The 21,545-nt window shown below is 37.3% G+C and overlaps 1 protein-coding gene across 18 annotated transcripts in view; it reads left to right on the top strand.

Annotated features, from left to right (window-relative positions):
* Positions 1-21,545, top strand: part of ATP2B2 (ATPase plasma membrane Ca2+ transporting 2) — a 681,398-nt gene that overhangs the window by 514,902 nt on the left and 144,951 nt on the right. For all 18 annotated transcript variants that reach the window (XM_074198571.1, XM_074198568.1, XM_074198575.1 and 15 more), the window contains one exon: positions 9,446-9,643. In XM_074198571.1, the coding sequence (XP_074054672.1) occupies positions 9,446-9,643 (198 nt within the window). The remainder of the gene's footprint in view (positions 1-9,445; positions 9,644-21,545) is intronic.

Here is a 21,545-nt window from a genome sequence, read left to right as displayed (position 1 = left end):
GAACAGCACAGAGTACAGTAGGGTTGTTCTTTCTTTTCATTAGGACCTATTCTTTTATGTTCATTTTAAGCTTTGAATCTTAAATCTTTAGGTCTTTAAATCACATTCACTAATATGCACAGGTTTTATACTGCATAAATAGAAATATGATGTTGGTATGGCAGAATAGAAGTATCTCCTCATAAAATGCACTTATGTTTGATCTTCCTTTACTTTCATTGATGTTTGATTTTTGTTCTTGTGTCTGTGGCATGTAGCACCATCCTACACATACAATAGGTGAATGATTAATAAATGCTAGTTGAATCAAACTGAACCAAATTGGGGGAGGAGTCCATTTTATAAATGGAAAAATGAGATGATAAAATTAATGTGGTTTAGTGAGATAATAAAATATTAATAATAACTAACATTTTTATATAACATCTACTGTGTTTTGGGAATTATACTAAGAACAGGGACTAAAATTGAAAAATAATGATTTAGAAGCCAGATCTCAGCCTTGTTGACTGTTAATGGTGAGACCTTAGAAAAGTCACTTTCTGATTCTCAGTTTCTTTTTCTGTGAAAAGAAGGAAATGGAACATATGGTCTTTAATATCCTTTCCAACTTTAAAAGTTTAGGATTGTCAGTTTTTACTACTCTACATCTATCTCCTTGATAAAACTTTGGAAAACATAAAGTTTTAGAGGACCTCAGAAATTTTCAGCATTATTGACTTTATAAAGAGAATTGATTTCTGGGGTCTGCAGAACTGGTATATTATACATACACACACACACACACACACACACATATATACATATATATATATACATACATATATACATATGTATATATATTATATATAATATATATTTATATGGAGAGAGTGAGACAGACAGACAGATAGATAGATAGATATACTTATAGACAGCCCCTTCCATGGTCTTTGGGATTTCAGAAGTATACAGAATTACAGAGTCTCAAGGTTGGAGGGAACCTTAGGGGTCTCATTGTTTCATTTTTCCCAGCACAGAAATCCCCTTTATGATAACCCCATAGAAGTGACCATCTCTTTTTGAAGACCTCTAGGAAAGGGGAATTTATAAGAAAAACATAAGATAGATTGCATGTTCTGGATCAAGAAGACTTGGGCTTGAATCCTGTATGACACTTACCGATTGTGTGACTCCAGGCAAATTTTTTGTTTTTGTTTTTGAAGTCTTTTTTAATCTGTCAAAGAACCGTAAAAATACATAGGTCATCTACTTCAAAGGTTTGCAGTAAAGACCAGATGAGGCCAGTTGCATATAAAGTGTTTTGAAAATCTCAAGATCAGCTGTTAGACTATCAAGGTAACTCATTCCCCTAGGACATTCCTGCTAAACAGGAGCTATTCGAAAAAGCTGAAAGAAATGATAGCTGGTTATATTAGCAAGAAATTTAAGAAATCCACAGAAAATGGGAAGGGGGTATAGAATCCTGGAATGTATTGGCCAGTATTTGGTATTGAGAAAAAGCATGCTTAGATCAATATATGGAAGAGGCTGATTGAGTCTAGGAAGGCCATGGTAGCTATAATTCCTACCTTGTGGCCATTGTGGTGGGTAAACTTACCACTTGTTTCACTGCATTGCCCACACATAATACAGTATGCAGTCTCTTGAGAAACAGGGATAATTTCATTTTTGTCTTTATATTCCTAACACCTAGAAGATGCTTAATATAAATATTTATTGACTGATTGATTAAGAACATGACCCAAAAGTGGAGGAGTAAGCGATAATGGATCAACTGCAGCCTAGAACTATCTATGTGAATTGTATCAGATACACTCATTCCTAATCTCCTATCATCTGGTATCTAGTTACCATTTTTTTTTCAAATTAGGAGCTTCCTCTCCATCAGCTCTGCCTGAGTGCGCCAGGAGCAGGAAGGTTTCTTTTTCTATTTCAAAGACCTGTATTCCTCCCTGGGCTGCCTCTTAGGTTCCTCTTTCCCTTTGGAGGAATACCTTAGGCTCTCTCTCAGAGCTGAGATGACTAACATCCTGAGCACTATGGCAGATTCCACTTCCCCAGATTAAGGTTACAGTCTCCACCTACCTCTCCAGGGCATTCACTTTGATGAGTCATATGCTCAGGTATTCCTAGACCTTTGGAATTCCCCAAATCCCTTAGTTATTATTTCACTGAAGGGGACATTTTAAACATACAGCCAATACTATAAGTATCCAGTTCCCACAAAGAGCTAGTGGGAGGGTATTGCCTTAATACCTTTTCCTCCATTGTTAATAGATCTCCAGGACCTGTAGAAGCTCTTCCTTTGGTAGTTCTAGAACAAAAAATCATGGCATTGTCAACTTAAGAAGGAAGGGAGTTTAGTCTAGCTCTCTTATTTTACATATAAGGAAACTGAGGCCAGGGGAAGTCACTTGCCCAAGATGAAGTAAGTACTATTGGCAGAGTTAAGAATTGAACCCAGCCCCTCTGTCCTGTGATGTAGTTAAATGAATCTGGAGTTGGAGGACCTTGGTTGGAATTCTACTTCTACTCCTTAAATAACTTTTGCTTCTGAATCTAAAATGTTTGTCTACTTTATTACGGTACCAGGCCTCTAAGAAAATGGAAGCTCAGAGAGGTGAATGGATTTTCTTTCTTTTTAAATTAAATTAAGTTATTAAATTCAATTATTTAATTTAACAAACATTTATTATCTTTTCCTTGCATTCTCCTATCCCCAATGAAAATGAAAGTGAAAGAAAAACATATCTCTCTCCATGTCCTCCATAAGAAAATACAAAAGCTTCATTTTCCTTCCAGCATTTGTAAAGTCAAAAAATAGGCATAGTCAATTAAAAGAATTCTTGTATTGGCTGCATCTAAAAATGTCTATCTCATTCTGCTTTTCAAACCCATCACCCCCTCTGTTAGCAGAGGGCAGCTCATATTCTTTCCCTGTTTCTTGGAACTATGATTGACTATCACATGATCACAGTTCTTAAATCTGTGAATGTGTTTTCCCAAAGTCAGAGAGGTTTGGGGCCTGAATAAAGGTTGAGCCCTATGACACTGAAAGTTTCCACCTAGATTGAACATTCTTTGACTTGAGTTCAGCAGAACACACAAATATGGCCACTAGTCAGTTCCAGAACTAATTGAAAATCAGTGATTGAAAATTTTAAAATCATTTCTACAGTGCTATATTGCCTTTATTTAGAATATTGTAAGAATGAAACCATATAAACAAAAACCCCTCTTTCCTCTCCTAAACAGTCAGATTCCATAATCAGATCCAAAGCCTTCATTTTTTTTTTGCCAATTTCCAAGTTAGCTCCCCTAAGTTTATCTGGAGGTATTTGACACAGCATATTAATTTTTAATATGCTAAACGGTGATATGCACAGTAATCTAAATTGAATCTCAAAACACCATTAGTTTTTCCCACTGCTCTCTGTTGTTTATGATCCCCAAAATAAGCTTGTTAATTTCACAGCTAAGTAGTGGGTTCATAGCCAAGGCGCTTCAGCCCAGCCATCCAGAGAGGGTCTTTTTGGAAAGTGCCGGCACTCTTTAGCTGTCAGACAAGGACCAGATCTACAAATTGCCTTTAGACAATCCATCTTCTGGAGACTTCTTAGTGGGATCTAGGAATTCTAGAGATGATGATGATGATGATGATGATGATGATGATGATTTATATAGTGCTCTACTGTTCGTAAATACTTCACATTGATTATCTTTACAAACAACCCTATGAGTAGGTATTTTTATTATCTCTATTTTGCAGATGAGGAAAGTGGGATTGAATGAGGTTAAATAATTTGCCTAGGGTCATTTGTATTTGTTGTTGTTTGTCCTTCATTCTTGAAGAGGATTAATGACATCAGGAAGGTGATGTCTTGACTTTTAAGTGAATTGAGTTTAAGTGAGGGAAGGCTGGGCAAAATCATCAGCTTCACTCTGTCCTCTGGAGCCATCTAGATCCAGTGGCAAGCTATAGATCAAGATGACTGGAAATGGCCCTGGTTGCAGTAGGGTCACCTTGCCAAATACATGTCTGAGGAAGAATAGGACTTCAAGGAATTAAGTAAAACACCCATGTCATAGTTTCCAAGATTTCTGTATTTGAACTCTGGAGACTTGAGTCTATTCTCAAAATATCAATCTCAATAAAAATAGCTATGTCAAGTTGAAACTTCTTTGGGGAGAAGAAGAGTGGGAATATTAGGACAAATCTTAGGGGGACTCTTTATTCAGGTTGTCTTTCTGGTCCTCTTTCATAGTAAGTTCTTGCCAGCAACTCATATTTCTACAGTTCTTTTAAGATTTGCAAAGTGTCCTGTGAAACAGGGGTTACAGATAGTATTCTTCTCATTTTATAGATGAGGAAAGTGAAGTCCAGGAAAATGTTGTGTGTTGTACAACATTGAGGATAGGAAATGGTATCAGAACTAGAGACTCTAATTTGGGTCTTCTAGGTACAAATTCAGGGCTTATTTCCATCATATTATATTATTAATTAATATCTTTACTGGAATGAATGAAGAAGCATTTATTAAATCTTGACCCTATACAAAGCACTGTTCTAAGTGCTGAAATTACAAAACTAAAAAGTGAGAATCCTTGCTCTCAAGGTGCTCTCATTGGGAGATACAATCCAGTAAAAGAGTATATGGCAGCAAGGTAGATGGAAAGGCCTGCCTATGCTGAGATGGTAAGGCCCGGGGAGCTATTTTGGATTGGTCAAAACTGAATATAATATGCCAGATGTGGTCTGACTAGGACAGAATTTGAGGACAGGAGTATTTCTCAAGGCCTAGGTATTAGAAATCTCTAAATTCAACTCCAGATGGAATTTGATTAAAACACCATGCTACCATTTCTTAAAGAGAGATGAGAGAGGCCAGGGGACACAGCTTTCACTATAACATAGCATCATCCCTACTTATTCTACACATCTTCCATTTCTATGAAATAAGGGATAAAGTACTGGTTGTAGAGTCAGAAATACTGAGCTTGAATCCCACCTCCTTATAGGACCCAGGCAAGTCACTCATCCCCTCTGAACATCAGTTTTTCATTTGTAAATGGGAATAGTAATCATACCTACCTCACAAAGATGTTAGGATGTTCAAATGGCATTTATTTCTATCTGTACATTTCTATACATAAAGACACACATAAATATACACATTAGGGATATATAGGAACACACACACACACACACACACACACACACACACACACACACATCCATAGATCTATACCTATTTCTGTATCTGTATCTATGCCTATACTTATGTCTGTACTAAATCTATCTGTATCTTTATGTCTGTCTATAACCTACCTTTTTTTCTGTTCTATCTTTTATCTCTACTTATACCTGTCTTTATATGTCTGTCTAAGTTAATGTCTATGCCTATGTCTCTGTTTCTATCTATGTCTATGTCCATCACTGTCTCTCTTTCTATACTTCTACCTTTATCCTTATAATCTCTTTCTTATCTATGTCTATGTCTGTCTCTGTCTGTTTATACTTCTACCTCTGTTTCTTTTCTATTTCTAATCTCTGCCCATATCTATCTTTATTTATATTTCTAAGTCATTATCTATGCCTATGATGATGCTATGTCTATGTCTTGTCTATAATTCTGCCTCCCTTTTCTATTTCTAATCTCTACCTATGTCTATGTCCAAGTCTTACATCTATGTCTAAGTCCATATGTCTATAACTGTTTTTTCTATCCCTACTTTCTCCCTCTATTTTTACCTATATCTATGTCAATATCTATACCTATATCTATGTGTTTATCTATATAGTGTAAACCTATACCTGTGTCTAAGTTTGTCATTTTTTATGAATATGTTTTGCAAAATTCAAGGTGCTTTATTAATCCCAATCTCCTGAGATCTCCTATTCAGCCAGACTGGCTTCCTTACCATTTGCCAAACAGACTTTGCAAAGTTCTGCCTGTGTCTTTGCTCATATTGTTCTCCCCTCCTGTTATTCCATTCCTCAGGTTCTCCGACCCTCCACAGCTCTTACTCGAAGAGTACATTTCTTGCTTCATCTCTATAAAATATTTCCTAACCAGCGGTTTTGGCATGCTTTTCTCTGAACCATTATTAATTACTATCTAGATTACTTTTTTGTTATTGTTGTTCCAGACTGATTATTTTGCTCTAGGGAACTCTCAGAATGCCAATTATTCCACACCTTATGATCTTAGAGAATTTCTTGGAACATTGTTGAGTGACTTGCCCAGGGTCACACAGCCAATATGGATTAGAAGAAGGACTTTAACTCAGAACTTCCTGACTCTGACACTGGCCCCCATCCACTACTCTACATTACCACTCATCTGGCAATTGCTCATAGTGTATATGAAGGCCAGGAAATTTGGATAACATCTTAGACCCCTTTTAAGTCTAAATCTTTGATCCATCCTATGATCTGACCAGTGTCAGATCTTGACCTTAGTCAAGTTTCTTCCCTTTTTTCTTTTTTTTAAAATTTCTTCCCTTTTGGGGGGTCTCTGTTTATCCAGCTAGAAAGTAAAAGAACTGAACTATTTGATCTCCATGGTCCTTTAAAATCTAAAATTTATATTCACATTTATATATTTTTGGTTTGTTTTTGTTTTTTCAAGGCAATGAGGTTAAGTGACTTGCCCGAGGTTACACAGCTAGGTAATTATTAAATGTCTGAGGCCGGATTTGAACTCAGGTCCTCCTGACACCAGGGCCAGTGCTCTATCCACTGCACCACCTAGCTGCCCCACATTTTTATAGCATTTAAAATGTTATCAAACATTTTCTTTCTAATTTCCTGTATGATTAGAATATTTATATAACTTTTGAAGGTTTGCAAAGGGCTTTACATTTATTATCTTATTTGGTGCCCTGTAAACTAGGTGCAGTTCCTATCCCTATTTCACAGATTTGAAAACTGAGGCCAAGAGGGGTTAAATGACTTGTCCAGTCAGAATTTGAACTCAGGTCTTTCTAACTCCAGGTTCATCACTCATTTGCTTTATCCTTGTTTTAAAGTTGAAGGAAGGGTGACTAGGTGGTGCAGGGGATAGAGAACTTGCCCTGGAGTCAGGAGTACCTGAGTTCAAATCTGGCCTCAGACACTTAATAATTACCTAGCTGTGTGGTCTTAGGCAAGCTACCAACCCCATTGCCTTGCAAAAAATAAAAATAAAATAAAATAAAATCAAGATGAAGGAACTGAGATTTGGAAGTTTGAATAACTTGCTTATGCTCACTAATAATTGTTAGATCTGTGTCTAGAACTTCACTTGCTTTCTATTTCCCCATTCACCTCTGTGACACCACTATTGCTTCTCTTCATGGATCCCTCCTTTTTCCTAGGGCTGTAAGGTGGTTCAGTGGCTAGAAAGACTTGAGTTCAAATCTTGCCTCAGACATTTAACTAGCTGTATGACTCTGCACCCAGCTGAAATTCTCCCCCTTCTTGTTTCTGCTTTCTAGCTTGGGTTCCTTCCCTCTCAACTAAAATCCCACTTTGCAAGAAGCCTTTCCCCCATCCTCGAGCCTTTCCTCTGAGGTTATCTCCAGTGTGTTCCGTCTCCATCGTGCTTGTTTCCAGTAGTTTCAGGTTGTGGCTTTCCATCGGACTGTAAGCTCAGGAGGCCAAGACTCTATTTGCCTTTCTCTGCATCGTCATCACTTAGCACAGTGCTTGATGCTTTGGAGGAACATTTTGGGAAATGTTCACTGATCTGACTCCCTGGGCAGTCAAGGGAGGGAAAATATCCCTGTGGCTGACCAGAGGAGGCTTGTTTGCTGCCCCTTTCCTTTTTTCTGTGCTGATACAAGAGGAGGGACAGTCTCCCTCTGTTCTCACCCACTGCTGCTTTGGTAAAGCCTTGGTAAAGATGGTCCAGCCTCTGACTTCCTTTGAATCAGACTCTGCTGGCTGTTAAGTCCTGCCCCTCTTTGAGCTTCTCGTTTGGGGTCTGAACGCTCAGATCTAATCAGCCTCTGATTGTTTTGTTGTTGTGGAAACCATTTGGCAGGTTACTTTCCTGGGGGTGGGACCAGCAGAACACACAAATATTTTTGTTCCGTTCAGCTGTTATTTCTGAGAAAACAGTGGTAGGCGGGAAGACTCTGCGGAAGGAGGACTAGCTTAAGGCCCTGGAAAGTGGGGGAAATGGTGGGCTTGAAACTGGGAGATGTGGGTTCTACCCCTGGCTGGCTATTACTGTCTCACCTGTGAGGCTCTGGGCCAATTTCGAGGCCTCAAGATTCCACATTCATGAATAGCAACTAAATCTGCCAGCCTCTCCAGTGCTTTAGAACATAAAGGGAGATAATCATAATGATAGCAGCTCCCTTTTTCTTTGACATATTTCATCTATACATTTTTATAGAGATTTTCTCACAACAACCGTGTGAGATTATTATTAATCTCCATTTTATAGATGAGAAAACTGAAGGTTAAATGAATTACCCAGGGTATTCTGAACAAAACACACACAGATAAATGCCTGCCCCTAGGAAGGAATAAAAATGTATTCATCTCAAGGCATAAGTGGTAGATAACAGCTGAAATTATTAGAGATTCCATGTAAAGAAATGCAACCCTGATAGAGAATTTTCAGGCATAGGTCAATAAGGAGGGGATTCATTTGAGGAGGGGGTAAAAATTCTTGGTGACCCTTCCCCTTCCCACTTCATCTGTCCTTAGACAGGATTCAATATTCTTTTCAAAGCAGAGTGGTCAAACTCTTTACCTGGCTATTAAAATAAGTTGATTAAAACTTCATACTGCTCTAAGACTTTTTGGGGCACCCTTTACATGACTTGGATAAGACTAGAGATAGCCTGCTCGTCATGTCTGCAGAAGAAAGAAGAATTGATAGCAAGTCTTAAAAGACCAGAAAATTCAGCCACGTTGAATGATATTAAATTTCTCTGGAAGAAGTATGAAAGCCTTACAGTCTATTGTAAAATCCAGATCTTTTGTGTACTGGTGACCATTTTTTATTTGCCTGAGTTTCAAAAGTGTTGTAGTTGACCTCTTGCCCAGTGCTGCCTTAGTGAAGTAATGGCATCTAGCCCTAAGGCTTCAATCCTTCAGGGAAAGTACACTGTCTTTGGAATTCAAGCACCTGGCCTCAAATCTCACTTCTGATACTTGCTATTTTAAGATTTGGGGCAAATAATGATACTTCCCTGGTCTCAGTTTCTTCATTTGTAAAATGTGAGGGCTTGACTCCATGAGTACCCCACCAGTTCCGAGGACCCAGGTCTCCTGGCTCTCATCACAGTGGTGTCTTCACCATTTACCTCACTTCTCATTGGAACTTAGCCATCCCTTGCCTCTACTTGGGACTGGGAAATCACAGGCTCTAGTGAATGTCTTAGGGAATTTCCATCTTTCCATATTACTTCAATCAGAATCACTTTTGTTTTTGTTTGTTTGCAGGATTGCCGGGCACTGCTCCAGACCTAGAAAAAAGAAAGCAGATTTTTGGGCAAAACTTTATACCTCCAAAGAAGCCAAAAACATTCTTACAGCTTGTCTGGGAAGCACTACAGGACGTGACTCTTATTATCCTGGAAATTGCAGCCATTATCTCTTTGGGACTTTCATTTTATCATCCTCCTGGAGAGGGAAATGAAGGTAAGAAAAGATTGGTGTTGTTGTTACTGGTAGCACTATGTTCTCCCCATCCCACCCCCACCCCTACCACCTAGATTTGCTGAAAATCATCAGATCACAGTATCAGGACTGAAAAGAGATTTTAAGGGACCTGAGGTTTCAATCCATCATTTTATAGAGGAAGGAATGAAGTCTCAAAGACAAATGATTTCCCCAAATTCATAAAGTAAATCAGAGATAATCCAGAGTATAAACCAGTGCTCTATCCAGTATTTCAAGTAATAAGGAAGGATATAAACATTTATTAAGTACCTACTGTAGGCTAGGCACTGTGCTAAGCATTTCACAAATATATCTCATTTGATTTTTGTGGTAATCCTTGGAAGTTGGTACTATTATGATAATACAGTTGAGGAAATGGCGGTATATAGAGGTTAAATGACTCATTCAGAGTCACATAGCTAGTAAGTGTGTGAAGACAGATTAGAACTCAGATTTTCCTGACTCCAGACCCAGAGCTTTATCCACTGAGCTGCCTGATTACCTGCCTCTAATGCAGTTGCTGCTCCCTAATACAGAGTCTGCGTTGGTCTTATACTTGTTGTGCACTCCAACCCTACTTGCCTTAAGAAGTTTTGACTAGAGTAAGACACTGGAGTTTTGACTCAAGGTGCCACAATTTAGAGGGTTTTCTCCTGGGATATGCAGTCCCCAACTCTGTGGCTGCTGCCTAGGTGAGCTCCTTCATACTCCAACCTTATCTCTCCAGTTGAAGCAATTCCAAGGAAACTGAAAATCCATCTGGTAAATCCCTCATTGTTTTAACCATCTACAATATTCACACGGGTGACTTAGCTACTGTACCCCCATGCAGAGGATTTCTGATCCTCTCTGTCACACATTTTCTTTTTCAAATGTGACATTCTAGGACTCATCCATTTCACTGTTGGCCCTTGTCTTATTTAGGGTCTTTATATTGTCTGTCTTTGACTCTGGCTTGCCCCCTCTTCTTTTTCCTTCTCTTGTCTCCCCTCTCTTCCTCTTTTAACTGGATATCACGTTTAAAAAAAATTGTTCATGGAATTCTAGACTCATAAAAGGAAGAGACTGTAGGGATTATCTAAGTGAGACAGTATTTGAAAAGCCCTTGTTATAGGGCAAATAGTAGGTGCCTAAGAAAATCTCATTAATATATTAATTAATCTTCACAACAACCCTATGAGGTTGTAAAAATCTCCATTTTACAATTGAGGCAACTGGAGGTTAAATGATTTGCCTAGGATCACACAGCTAATTGTGGGAGCAATAAGTGACATAATGGCCTAGATTCTGACTTACTGAGACCAAAACTGACTTATCAGAACTCGGGGATGGGGGAAGTCAGCAGTGATGTCCAAGTTTCTTTGGAATGGAGATGGTTGGAGAGAGGTCAAGGCTGGGAGTTTCTAGGAAATGGCATAACCAGTGATGCCTAGAAAAACATGGCGAGTTAAATCGTTCAGAAAACACTCAATACTTCCAGGTGGGTCCTGGATGGAACACCTAGGTTGGAGAACAAACTGGTTCTTCTCTTAGCCTTTCTAAGGCAGTACTAGAAGTCACTGACACTGCTGAGACCTTTTGTGGGGAGGCTTTTTCACAGATGGGAATGACTACATTCCAAGGGCATGTTTTATTCTTTGTATTTATATATCCAGAACTTAGTAAAGTGACTGGTTCATTAATTAATTCATTTCTACAAAATGGTGGTAGTTGGTCTGTTTCCATTATTTGCAAATCAACTCTTTATGCTTCAAACCTTATAATCCTGCATGTCTGCAAGGGGAACTGGTGATTACCTTGAAGGGGTGTCAGATTCTGTAGTGCCAAGATCATCTGAAGATGCAGTGAGCCTGTGACTTGAGAGATTCCCAACATCTACCTAGATTCTTTATATCAGAAGAGAGCCTTTGATACAAGGGTTGCAATATTGAATTAAATTTATTGATAAAAATTTCATGTTTCTTGAACTATTTTAAATTATTGAAGAATATGCTAAATTAAAACAACCAAACCCCAACTAAATGAAATGGCAATTTACTTTTGGTTGGCCCTCGATTGATTTTCCCCATGGATCATTGATACTCAATAGAGAGAAAATTTCCTACGCAGCTTTTGATTTTTTTTTTTCTGTCTGCCCAGGAGATCGTACCCCATATGCAGAATCCATAATACTGGCCTATGTTCCTAGGGGAAGAGATAGCTTAACCTTTCATTCTTCCCTCTGCAGTATCTCAAAACTGAGTCGCATTCTTTGGTGGAATTCTGAGAACCATGGTGTGTGGAAGTCTGAGAACCATAGTGAATGATTCCCCTCACTACATGGAGTCATGAATGCTTTCAAATTTAGAAATGGGTTGAATTCATTCTGATTAAGTTCATCTGGAACTTTACCTTTTTTTCCTTTATATATTGAGTTAATTCTCTGCATCTGACTGTGCAGACTAGGTTTTGGGAGTGAGGAGATAACCCAAATGTTCCTAATCTATTATTAACCTTCATCTTTGTGGACAAAGGAGATGTCGTATCAGCCTAAAGACAATCATTAAAGAATTATTTGAGAACCAGGATTTTTAATGAGGTCATACAAATCTTTAGAATCAGTGGTTCTTTTGTTCAAACAATTTGTCAGTTTTGGAGGAGGAGGACTTAAATGGATATCTGACTATAAATGCTTGAAGTGCAGCTTTCAAGTGTTCCAAATGATGTTGCAACTGTAATTATACACAGCTAGAAGAATAAGATTTTTTTATAAAGTATTTACTATATGTAGAACTATGTTTTGTGCTGGAGAAGTTAAAAATTTATGTAAGCCTGTCACTTCTCCCATGGATCTCATGGTTCTAGTAGGTTAAAATATCAGCACATATAGTTATACATCAGTCATCAAAACTATCTGGTACTGGCTAAGAAATAGTGAGGTGGTTCAGTGGAATAGATTAGCAGGAAATGATTATAGTAATCTTCTGTTTCACAAACCCAAAGAGCCCAGCTTCTGGGATAAGAACTATCTCTCTTAAATAAAAACTGTTGGGAAAATTCAAAGTCAGTGTGGCAGAAACTTGGATTAGACTAACATCTCACACCCTATACCAAGATAAGATCAAAATGGGTGCAGGATTTAGACATAAAAGACAATATTATAAGTAAGCTAGGAGATCAAGGAATAGTTTATTTGTCAGACCTATGGAAAGGGAACCAGTTTTTATGACTAAGTAAGGGATGGAGAATATCACTAAAAATGAATTGGATAATTTTGATTACATTAAATTAAAAACAAACAAACAAACCATCATGATCAAAAGAAATATAGTAAATTGGGAATCAATTTTTACAAATATTATTTCTGACAAAGGACTTGTTTCTAAAATATATGGAGAACCGATTCAAATTCATTAAAAAAAAACCTAGCCATTCCCCAATTGACAAATGGTCAAAGCATATGCAGAAGCAATTTTCAGATGAGGAAATTAAAGCTATCCGTGATCATATGAAAAAATTGCTCTAAATCATTACTGATTAGAGAAATGCAAATTAAAGCATCTCTGGGTTACCACCTCTCAGATTGGCCAATATGAACAGAAAGGGCAATGATCAATGTTAGAAGGGATGTGGGAAATCTGAGACACTAATAACATTATTGGTGGAGCTGTGAACTGACCCAACCTTTCTGGAGAGCAATTTGGAATTATGCCCAAAGGGCAATAAAAATGTGCATACCCTCTAACCCAGCAGGACCACTTCTGGATCTATACCCTGAAGAGATCATGAAAAAAAGGGTAAAAACATCACTTGTACAAAAATTTTCATGACAGCCCTGTTTGTGGTAGCAAATAAATGAACGTTCATCAATTGGGGAATGGCTGAACAAATTGTGGTATATTTATGTTATGGAACTCTAGGGTTCTACTAACAATCTGAAGGGATGGGATTTCAGAGAAGTCTGGAAAGACTTGCATGAACTGATGCTGAGCTAGATGAACAGAACCAGAAGAACATTGTACACCCTAACAGCAACATGGGAGTGATGATCAACCTTAATGGACTTGCTCATTCCATCAATAATCAGGGACAATTTTAGGGTACCTGCAATGGAGAATGCCATCTGTATCCAGAGAAAGCACTGTGGAGCTTAAACAACCAAAGACTATATTACCTTCAATTTTTTTAAAGTTGTCTTATGTACTACTTCTGTACTATCTCTAATATTTTATTTTTTCCTCAAGGATATGATTTTTTTCTCTCAACATATTCAGTTTTGATCAATGTATAGCATGGGAACAATGTAAAGATTATCAGAATGCCTTCTGTGGAGGGGGTAAGGAGGAGGGAAGGGAGAGTGGGGGAAATATGTAAAATTCAAAACCTTACTAAAAAAATGATAGGTAGAAACTACTATTGTATATAATTGGAAAACAAATAAAATATTTATATAATAAAAAATACATAACTATAATATGCAATACAACCTGAGAACAAGGAATAGAGTTATACCTTTCCCCTACAGCTACCTCAAATTCCACCAGTCCAAACTGGTACTTGGCATCTTCCTATCTGATCCTACATTTTCTCTTGATTTTTGTTAAGGATCTCATTATTCCTCTAGTCATTTGTATTCACAAACTCTGTGACATCCTCAACTCTTCCTTCTTGCTCATTTTCTGTCAGATCCAATCAGTTGACAAGTGTTTTTTTTTTCAGTCTGACTTCACATTATTTTTTCATATCTCTTCTCATTTCATTCTTTACATGCATCCTTTACATGACCCTAGTTCAGGTACTTATCACCTCTCCTTTGAATTTTTTAAATTGTCTCTTCTTTCTCCCTCATTCCTTGTCATGTTCAATCAGTTGACAATTTTTTTTAGTCTACCTCCACAAAATTTCTCATCTCTCCTCTTTTCATTCTTTATATGCATCCTTTACACGACCCTTGTTCAGGTGCTCATCACCTCTCCCTTGGATTTTTGCAGTTGTCTCCTAATTATACTACTGTTTCCATTCTTTCTGCCTTTCAATCTATCTTCCATAAAGCTGTCAGCTAAGTCTTCCTAAAGACCACATTTGGCCAATTGACCAATTCCCATGAGGCTTTGGTGACTCTCCACTATCTCTATGACCAAACTTATTCCTCAGCTTTTTTTTTTTTAGGTTGTTTTTTTTTTCTTGGCAAGGCAATGGGGTTAAGTGGCTTGCCCAAAGCCACACAGCTAGGCAATTATTAAGTATCTGAGGCTGGATTTGAACCCAGGTCCTCCTGACTCCAGGGCTGGTGTTCTATCCACTATGCCACCTAGCACCCCATTCCTCAGCTTCTTATCTTACCATCTGACTGAAGGTACTTATCCTGGCTTCCTATAACATCATTCCTCTCCACAGATTCTACTGTCCAGCCAGCCAGCCAATTTGCTATTTCCCATACTTGATATGCCTTTATTTACCTCCATTCTTTTGCACAATCTGACCCCATGTCTCAAAGGAGCTTCCTCCTTTCTTCTACTTTTTAGTATACTGAAGGGCAAGGGCTGGTGTTTATTTTGCTTTTATAGCTCTATTACCAAACCCTGTGCCTTGCAAATTAGTAAGATTTAATAGATATTGTGCTGTTATATTTTATATGTAACTAAACTTTATATATTGTTTGAAGTTTTACAAAATGTTTCCATACGTCATCTCATTTAATCCTCACAAGCCTGTGGAAAGGGTACTATTATTATTATTATCTCTCATTTACAGATGAGGAAATGGAGACTGAGAGATGTTCACTGACTGATTCTAAGAATTACATTATTACTTTACCACCTAATGTATTGTGTTGTGCTATTTTAGATTGGAAAATAAAAGTTGCCACTTTCTGGAAGTTGAATTTTAGCCAATAATCAACCAGGGACTATACTAAGCAGTTTTAATAACTATTTATAGTATATTAATTATATCATATATATCATGCCTTAATATATATATATATATATATATATATATCTCATGTCATATCGTATTATGTATCCTTTAAAGGATGAATGAGATATTAATGAATAAAGAGATGAAGGGAGTACATTTTAGTCATCAAAGCAAAGGCCAAGAGATGTTCTTTGCAGTTACAGACTTATTATTTCCATCAATTACTAAGTATTTATTGAACCCCCTATAGTGGCTTCTATACTGTGTGAATTCCAGAAAAGTATAAGGCAGGGTTCCTACTTTGCTGAAGGAACTTATAGTAAGACTTTAGTATATAAAAACTTAACTGTTAATACCAAACAACTCATGCAAAATGTATAATCCATGGTTTAGAGCAAGGGCAAAACCTCCAATCTGAGGGATGTATTGGTTTGGTGCTGCCAAGACATTCACAGGTAGGACAAGAAATTCAATAAATCTATGTGCTTTTAATGGGTGAATTAATTAAAAATTTGACCAAATATAGCTATTATAATTATAACTATCCAAATGATTCTTGGCAGAAAAAAAGATTCCCCAGCCCTGTTCTAGAGAGAAAATACTACTATTCAAAGAATGAGTTTCCTCCAGCAATTGGGATGATCTGGGAAGACTTCTTGGAGGAAGTGGGACTTGAGCTAAAGCAAGAGAAAGATTTAGCCCTAAGAAGAAGTATTTTTGAGGTCTGGGAGTGGGTGAGATTACTGTATAAGCAAAGACTGGATCAGGCAAGAATGCAAATTGACATACCAATTCGGTGAATAGTAAAGAGAATGGCAAGGCTAGAGTGAACAAAGGTTGTATAGTCTACTAACAAGGCATAAGTCTGTATAAGTTTGAAAGAGAAGAGCGGGGCATCTAGGTGGCACAGTGGATAGAGCACCGGCCCTGGAGTCAGTAGTACCTGAGTTCAAATCTGGCCTCAGACACTTAATAATTACCTAGCTGTGTGGCCTTGGGCAAGCCACTTAACCCCATTTGCCTTGCAAAAGTCTAAAAAAAAGGAAAGAGAAGAGCAAGTTTTAGAGTCAAAAAAAAATTATAGCCAGAAAAAACCTTAGAATTTAGAACTTAGAATGTCAGAAATAGAAGGGACCTTAGATTATAGAATGTTCAAGTTGGAAAGGATCTTATTACCTAGGATGCTGGAGTTGGAAAGGATTCCAACCTTCCTCAATTTAAATGATTTTCCATGGATTATAGGGTTGAAGGGCATTCAATAAATAAATAAAATTTAGATAAATCTAAAAAAGAAGAACTGATGTTATAGTTATGACCTGGTCAAAGTTTGATCTCATTCCTGAAGGGTTTTTAGTCATAGGAGAAGAATTCTGAGGGCAAAGTGCTTGCTTTGACAGCTTTGTGAAGTCTGTAAGTAAGCCAAGTATTATTTCTCATTAACATTTACCAATGAGGAGACTTAGCATCCAAGATTAGGTGACTTGATGAGGGTCCCATATCTGGCAAATGGGAACATTTGTCCTTGTATACAAGACTGACCTGCTGCTCAGTATTTACCTTCTATTATACTGAATTTTCTCTCTTGTTTCTCTCTGTATCTCTGTCTCTGCCTCTGTGTCTGTATTTCTGAGTTTTTCTGTTTCTGCCTCATTTTTTGGAGGGTTCTTCAAATTATATACATAAACACATGCATACATACATATTCACACATAGATATTTACCTCTCTATATAGTCTATATGTATATGGACATAGATATACAAAGATACATGTTTGTCTAAATATAGTCTGTATGTGTATATTTTTTAAAATTAATTTTTATTAAAGATATTATTTGAGTTTTACAATTTTCCCCCCAATCTTACTTCCCTCCCCCATCCCCCCAACGGAAAACAATCTGTCAGTCTTTACTTTGTTTTCATGTTGTACCTTGATCCAAATTGGGTGTGATGAGAGAGAAATCATATCCTTAGAGAAGAGACAAGAATTCTAAGAGGTAACAAGATCAGACAATAAGATATCTGTTTTTTTCTAAATTAAAGGGAATAATCCTTGAACTTTGTTCAAACTCGTAACAAGATCAGACAATAAGATATCTGTTTTTTTCTAAATTAAAGGGAATAGTCCTTGAACTTTGTTCAAACTCCACAGTTCTTTCTCTGGATACAGATGGTACTCTCCTTTGCAGACAGCCCAAAATTGCTCCTGATTGTTGCGCTGATGGAATGAGCAAGTCCTTCAAGGTTGATCATTGCCCCCATGTTGCTGTTAGGGTGTACAGTGTTTTTCTGGTTCTACTCATCTCATTCAGCATCAGTTCGTGCAAATCCCTCCAGGCTTCCCTGAATTCCCTTCCCTCCTGGTTTCTAATAGAACAATAGTGTTCCATGACATACATATACCACAGTTTGCTAAGCTATTCCCCAATTGAAGGACATTTCCTTGATTTCCAAATCCCTGCCACCACAAACAGGGCTGCTATAAATATTTTTGTACAAGTAATGTTTTTATCCTTTTTCTTCATCTCTTCAGGATATAGACCCAGCATGTATGTGTATATTTATAATACACATATACATATGCACACATAGATGTTTATGTGCATGTATATTTATTGTCCTGTATATAATCAACAGCTCTGCTGTGGTGACATAAGAGTCAAGCAGGTTAAGTCTATTATGGTTGCTTCCTAAATACTTAGCTATCTATTTCTCACCAGAACTGGCTCCCAGAAAATAGAAATTTATCTCCTCTTTATCTTCCCCTCATTGCCCCCTTGTCTTTTTTTTCCTAAGATTTTGCAAGGCAATGGGGTTAAGTGGCTTGCCCAAGGCCACACAGCTAGGTAATTATTAAGTGTCTTGAGACCAGATTTGAACCCAGGTACTCCTGACTCTAGGGCCGGTGCTTTATCCACTGTGCCACCTAGCCACCCTGCCTAAAAATCTTGACCCTTTCTTTTTCTGTTCAAACCTACTTGCACTAGATCTTGTTTCTTGGACTTGCTGATCTGAAAAATTAATTTCAGCTAAGGTGTTAATGACTATTAATGGTCCAATGTCTTCATTTTGCCTATTAACTGGTCCTTTTCAGGGGGGATATTTTCAGAAAAAGTGAATAGTAATATTCTCCAGAACTTCTCTAAGAATGTCATATATTAGTTTCTGTGTTTTCTCTATCTACTTATAAACTCCCATGAATTCTTTGAATCTTTTTCTTTTTCTATGGGTGTTAAAATAAAGGTTTCCCTATGCCTTGAATGCATATATTCCCTTAGGTGCTTGTACAGGAGGTGAGTAGTCTTTCCATCTTCATCTATGGGCATCTAAATATAAAATAATAACTGGGTTTGTAGACATAGACTTGAACATCAGGATACCCAGATCCTGTTTCTTGCTTCTTCATTCATTAACTGTGCCACTCTGAGGAAGTGACTTGATCGCTCCATGCCAGTCTTCTCATTTTTAAATTGAGTGGATCAGATGAAATGACATCTAAAGTCCCTACTGATTTTAAAACTGTATATTGATTTTGTAGTTGAAGTGTAACCATTTCAATTCCTTCCAAGGTTTTCAAGTATTTTCAAGTATTTGTCTAAGGGACAGGAAATGTTCTAGGTTAGTGAATATTCTGAGCTAAAATTAAGTTCTTTAATTCCTATTAAAATATCATTAAATTTTTTTTTTACAATTTAGATACAAATAGTTCCCAAATTTACTAAACAAAGTAGCCTAAACAAAATTCAGCCTTTTCTCCTGATAACTCAGTCATCAACATGAGCATCAAGTACTACCCAGAGTTATATCAAAAATAAGGCTCTCCAGGGTTATTGATATGTATGCGTTAGCTTCCTTCTAAGCCTGAATGACCCCAGATTATTTTTCTCCAGGTGGTATCTCTTCTTCTCTACTGACAAGATTCTGTCACATCTTACTTCTTCTACGGAGTTTCTTTTCCATATAATTCATAACTTCTAATAGTCTATCCACTATAGAATAGAGAAAAACTGAGAGCTACCAGAAGTTCTCCAGATAAATCTTAGGAGAAAAGATCCTGGATTTGGAGTCAGGAAAAAGTTGGTTCAAATCTAATCTAATCTTCCTTATTAGCTACATGACTGTAATAGTGCCATTTGACCTCATTGAATCTCATTCTTCTCATATATAAAAGGGGGATCATAATTCTTACAGGTCCCTCATAGGGTTATTATTTTATTTAGATAAGTTAATGTATATAAAGTACCTGGCAAACTTTAAATCAGGGTTATTTTTTTGCTTGTGGTATGTGAAATTTTCTTCAGAATACTTGTTTTCTTAATACTTTGATAACTATATTTCAGTATAATTGGTTTCCTTTATAGTTCTTTCTTTTTTCCCTTATATTTATTTTAAAAAGTATTTTTCTGGGGCAGCTAGGTGGCACCATAGATAGAGCACTGGCCCTGGAGTCAGGAGTACCTGAGTTGAAAACTGGCCTCAGACACTTAATAATTACCTAGCCGTGTGGCCTTGGGCAAGCCACTTAACCCCATTGCCTTGCAAAAAAATCTAAAAAAAAAACCTTAAAAAAATAAATAAAAAGTATCTATTTGAGAAGGGGTCCAGAAGCTTCCCCAGACTGCCCAAGTGGGATAATGAACACAAAACTGGCCTCTCCAATAAAGCATTATTGGCAATTGTTACCACCACCACCACCCTGATTCCTACTACCTTTACCAGGTGTGGCCCAAGGGCTCCTTAGCTGGTTGCTTTCTGATTAAAGGACATAGACTCCATGGCTGCTTTTTCCTTCTCAATTTATAGTCATTGTTTCTCTTGGGACTCAGTTTTTTCCTGACTGTTTGAATGCCTGATGGTCAGATAAGTGGATTGTTGCTAGGTAATAAGAAGAAGCCTAATGCAGCCCCGATAACACTCTATGACTTCCAGAGTGCTTGCTTTGACAGCTCTGTGAAGTCTGTAAGCCAAGTATTATTTCTCATCACCATTTTTGCCAATAAGGAGACTTAGCATTCAAGATTAGGTGACTTGATGAGGGTCACATATCTGACCTTGTGTACAAGACTGACCCGCTTGCTCAGTGTTTGCCTTCTATTATACTGTATTTTCTCTCTTGTTTCTCTCTGTATCTCTGTTTCTGCTTCTGGGTCTATATTTCTGTTTCTGCCTTTTTTTTGGAGGGGTTCTTCAAATCATATACATAAACACGTGCACACATCCATATTCACATATAGATATTTACCTATCACCTCTCTGTATAGTCTATATGTATATGGACATAGATTTACATAGATACATGTTGGCCTAAATAGTCTGTATGTATATATTTACAATACACATATACATGTGCACACATAGATATTTATGTATAAAGGATATATATATGTATTTATACAAATTTTTATATACATGTATCCCAAAATATTTATGAATCAACATATTGTCTAGTCTTTCTCTCTCTCTCTCTGTATATATATGTGTGTATATATATATACACACACATATATATATATATATATATATATATATATATATCAAAATGGGAGCTTTTGCAAAGCCTCTCTTTCCTCCCTGAATTCTCTAGTCATTCCATTAGCAGGCATGTGAAAACCTTTCACAATCTGGTATCAGTTGTTCTCTCTAGTCAGGATAACCTCTCACCACATGTCTCTCTCCCACATTGCAAGGCAATGGGGTAAGTATTAAGTGCCTGAGGGCAGATTTGAACTCAGAACCTCCAGACTCCCAGGCCAGTGCTCTAGCTGCCCCCACCCCCTTGCTTCTTTCAAAGCTCAGATCTTCCTTAAAGTCTTGCATAAACCCTCTTTGCCCACCCCAGATGTTTGTGCTTGAGAGTTTTTCAGCTCCCCTCCCTACAATTTACTTTGTGCATAATTGTGTTACTGAGTGTCCCAAAGACTTAGTACAGCTTAAATTTTTTGGGGGGGGGATGTAATGGGGGAAGGGGTACGATATTAAACTATC

This window comes from Macrotis lagotis, chromosome 8, assembly GCF_037893015.1.
Source record: "Macrotis lagotis isolate mMagLag1 chromosome 8, bilby.v1.9.chrom.fasta, whole genome shotgun sequence".
Taxonomy (NCBI): domain Eukaryota; kingdom Metazoa; phylum Chordata; class Mammalia; order Peramelemorphia; family Peramelidae; genus Macrotis; species Macrotis lagotis.
The sequence above is the reverse complement of the archived record's forward strand: the minus strand, read 5'-3'. Positions and strand labels throughout refer to the sequence as shown.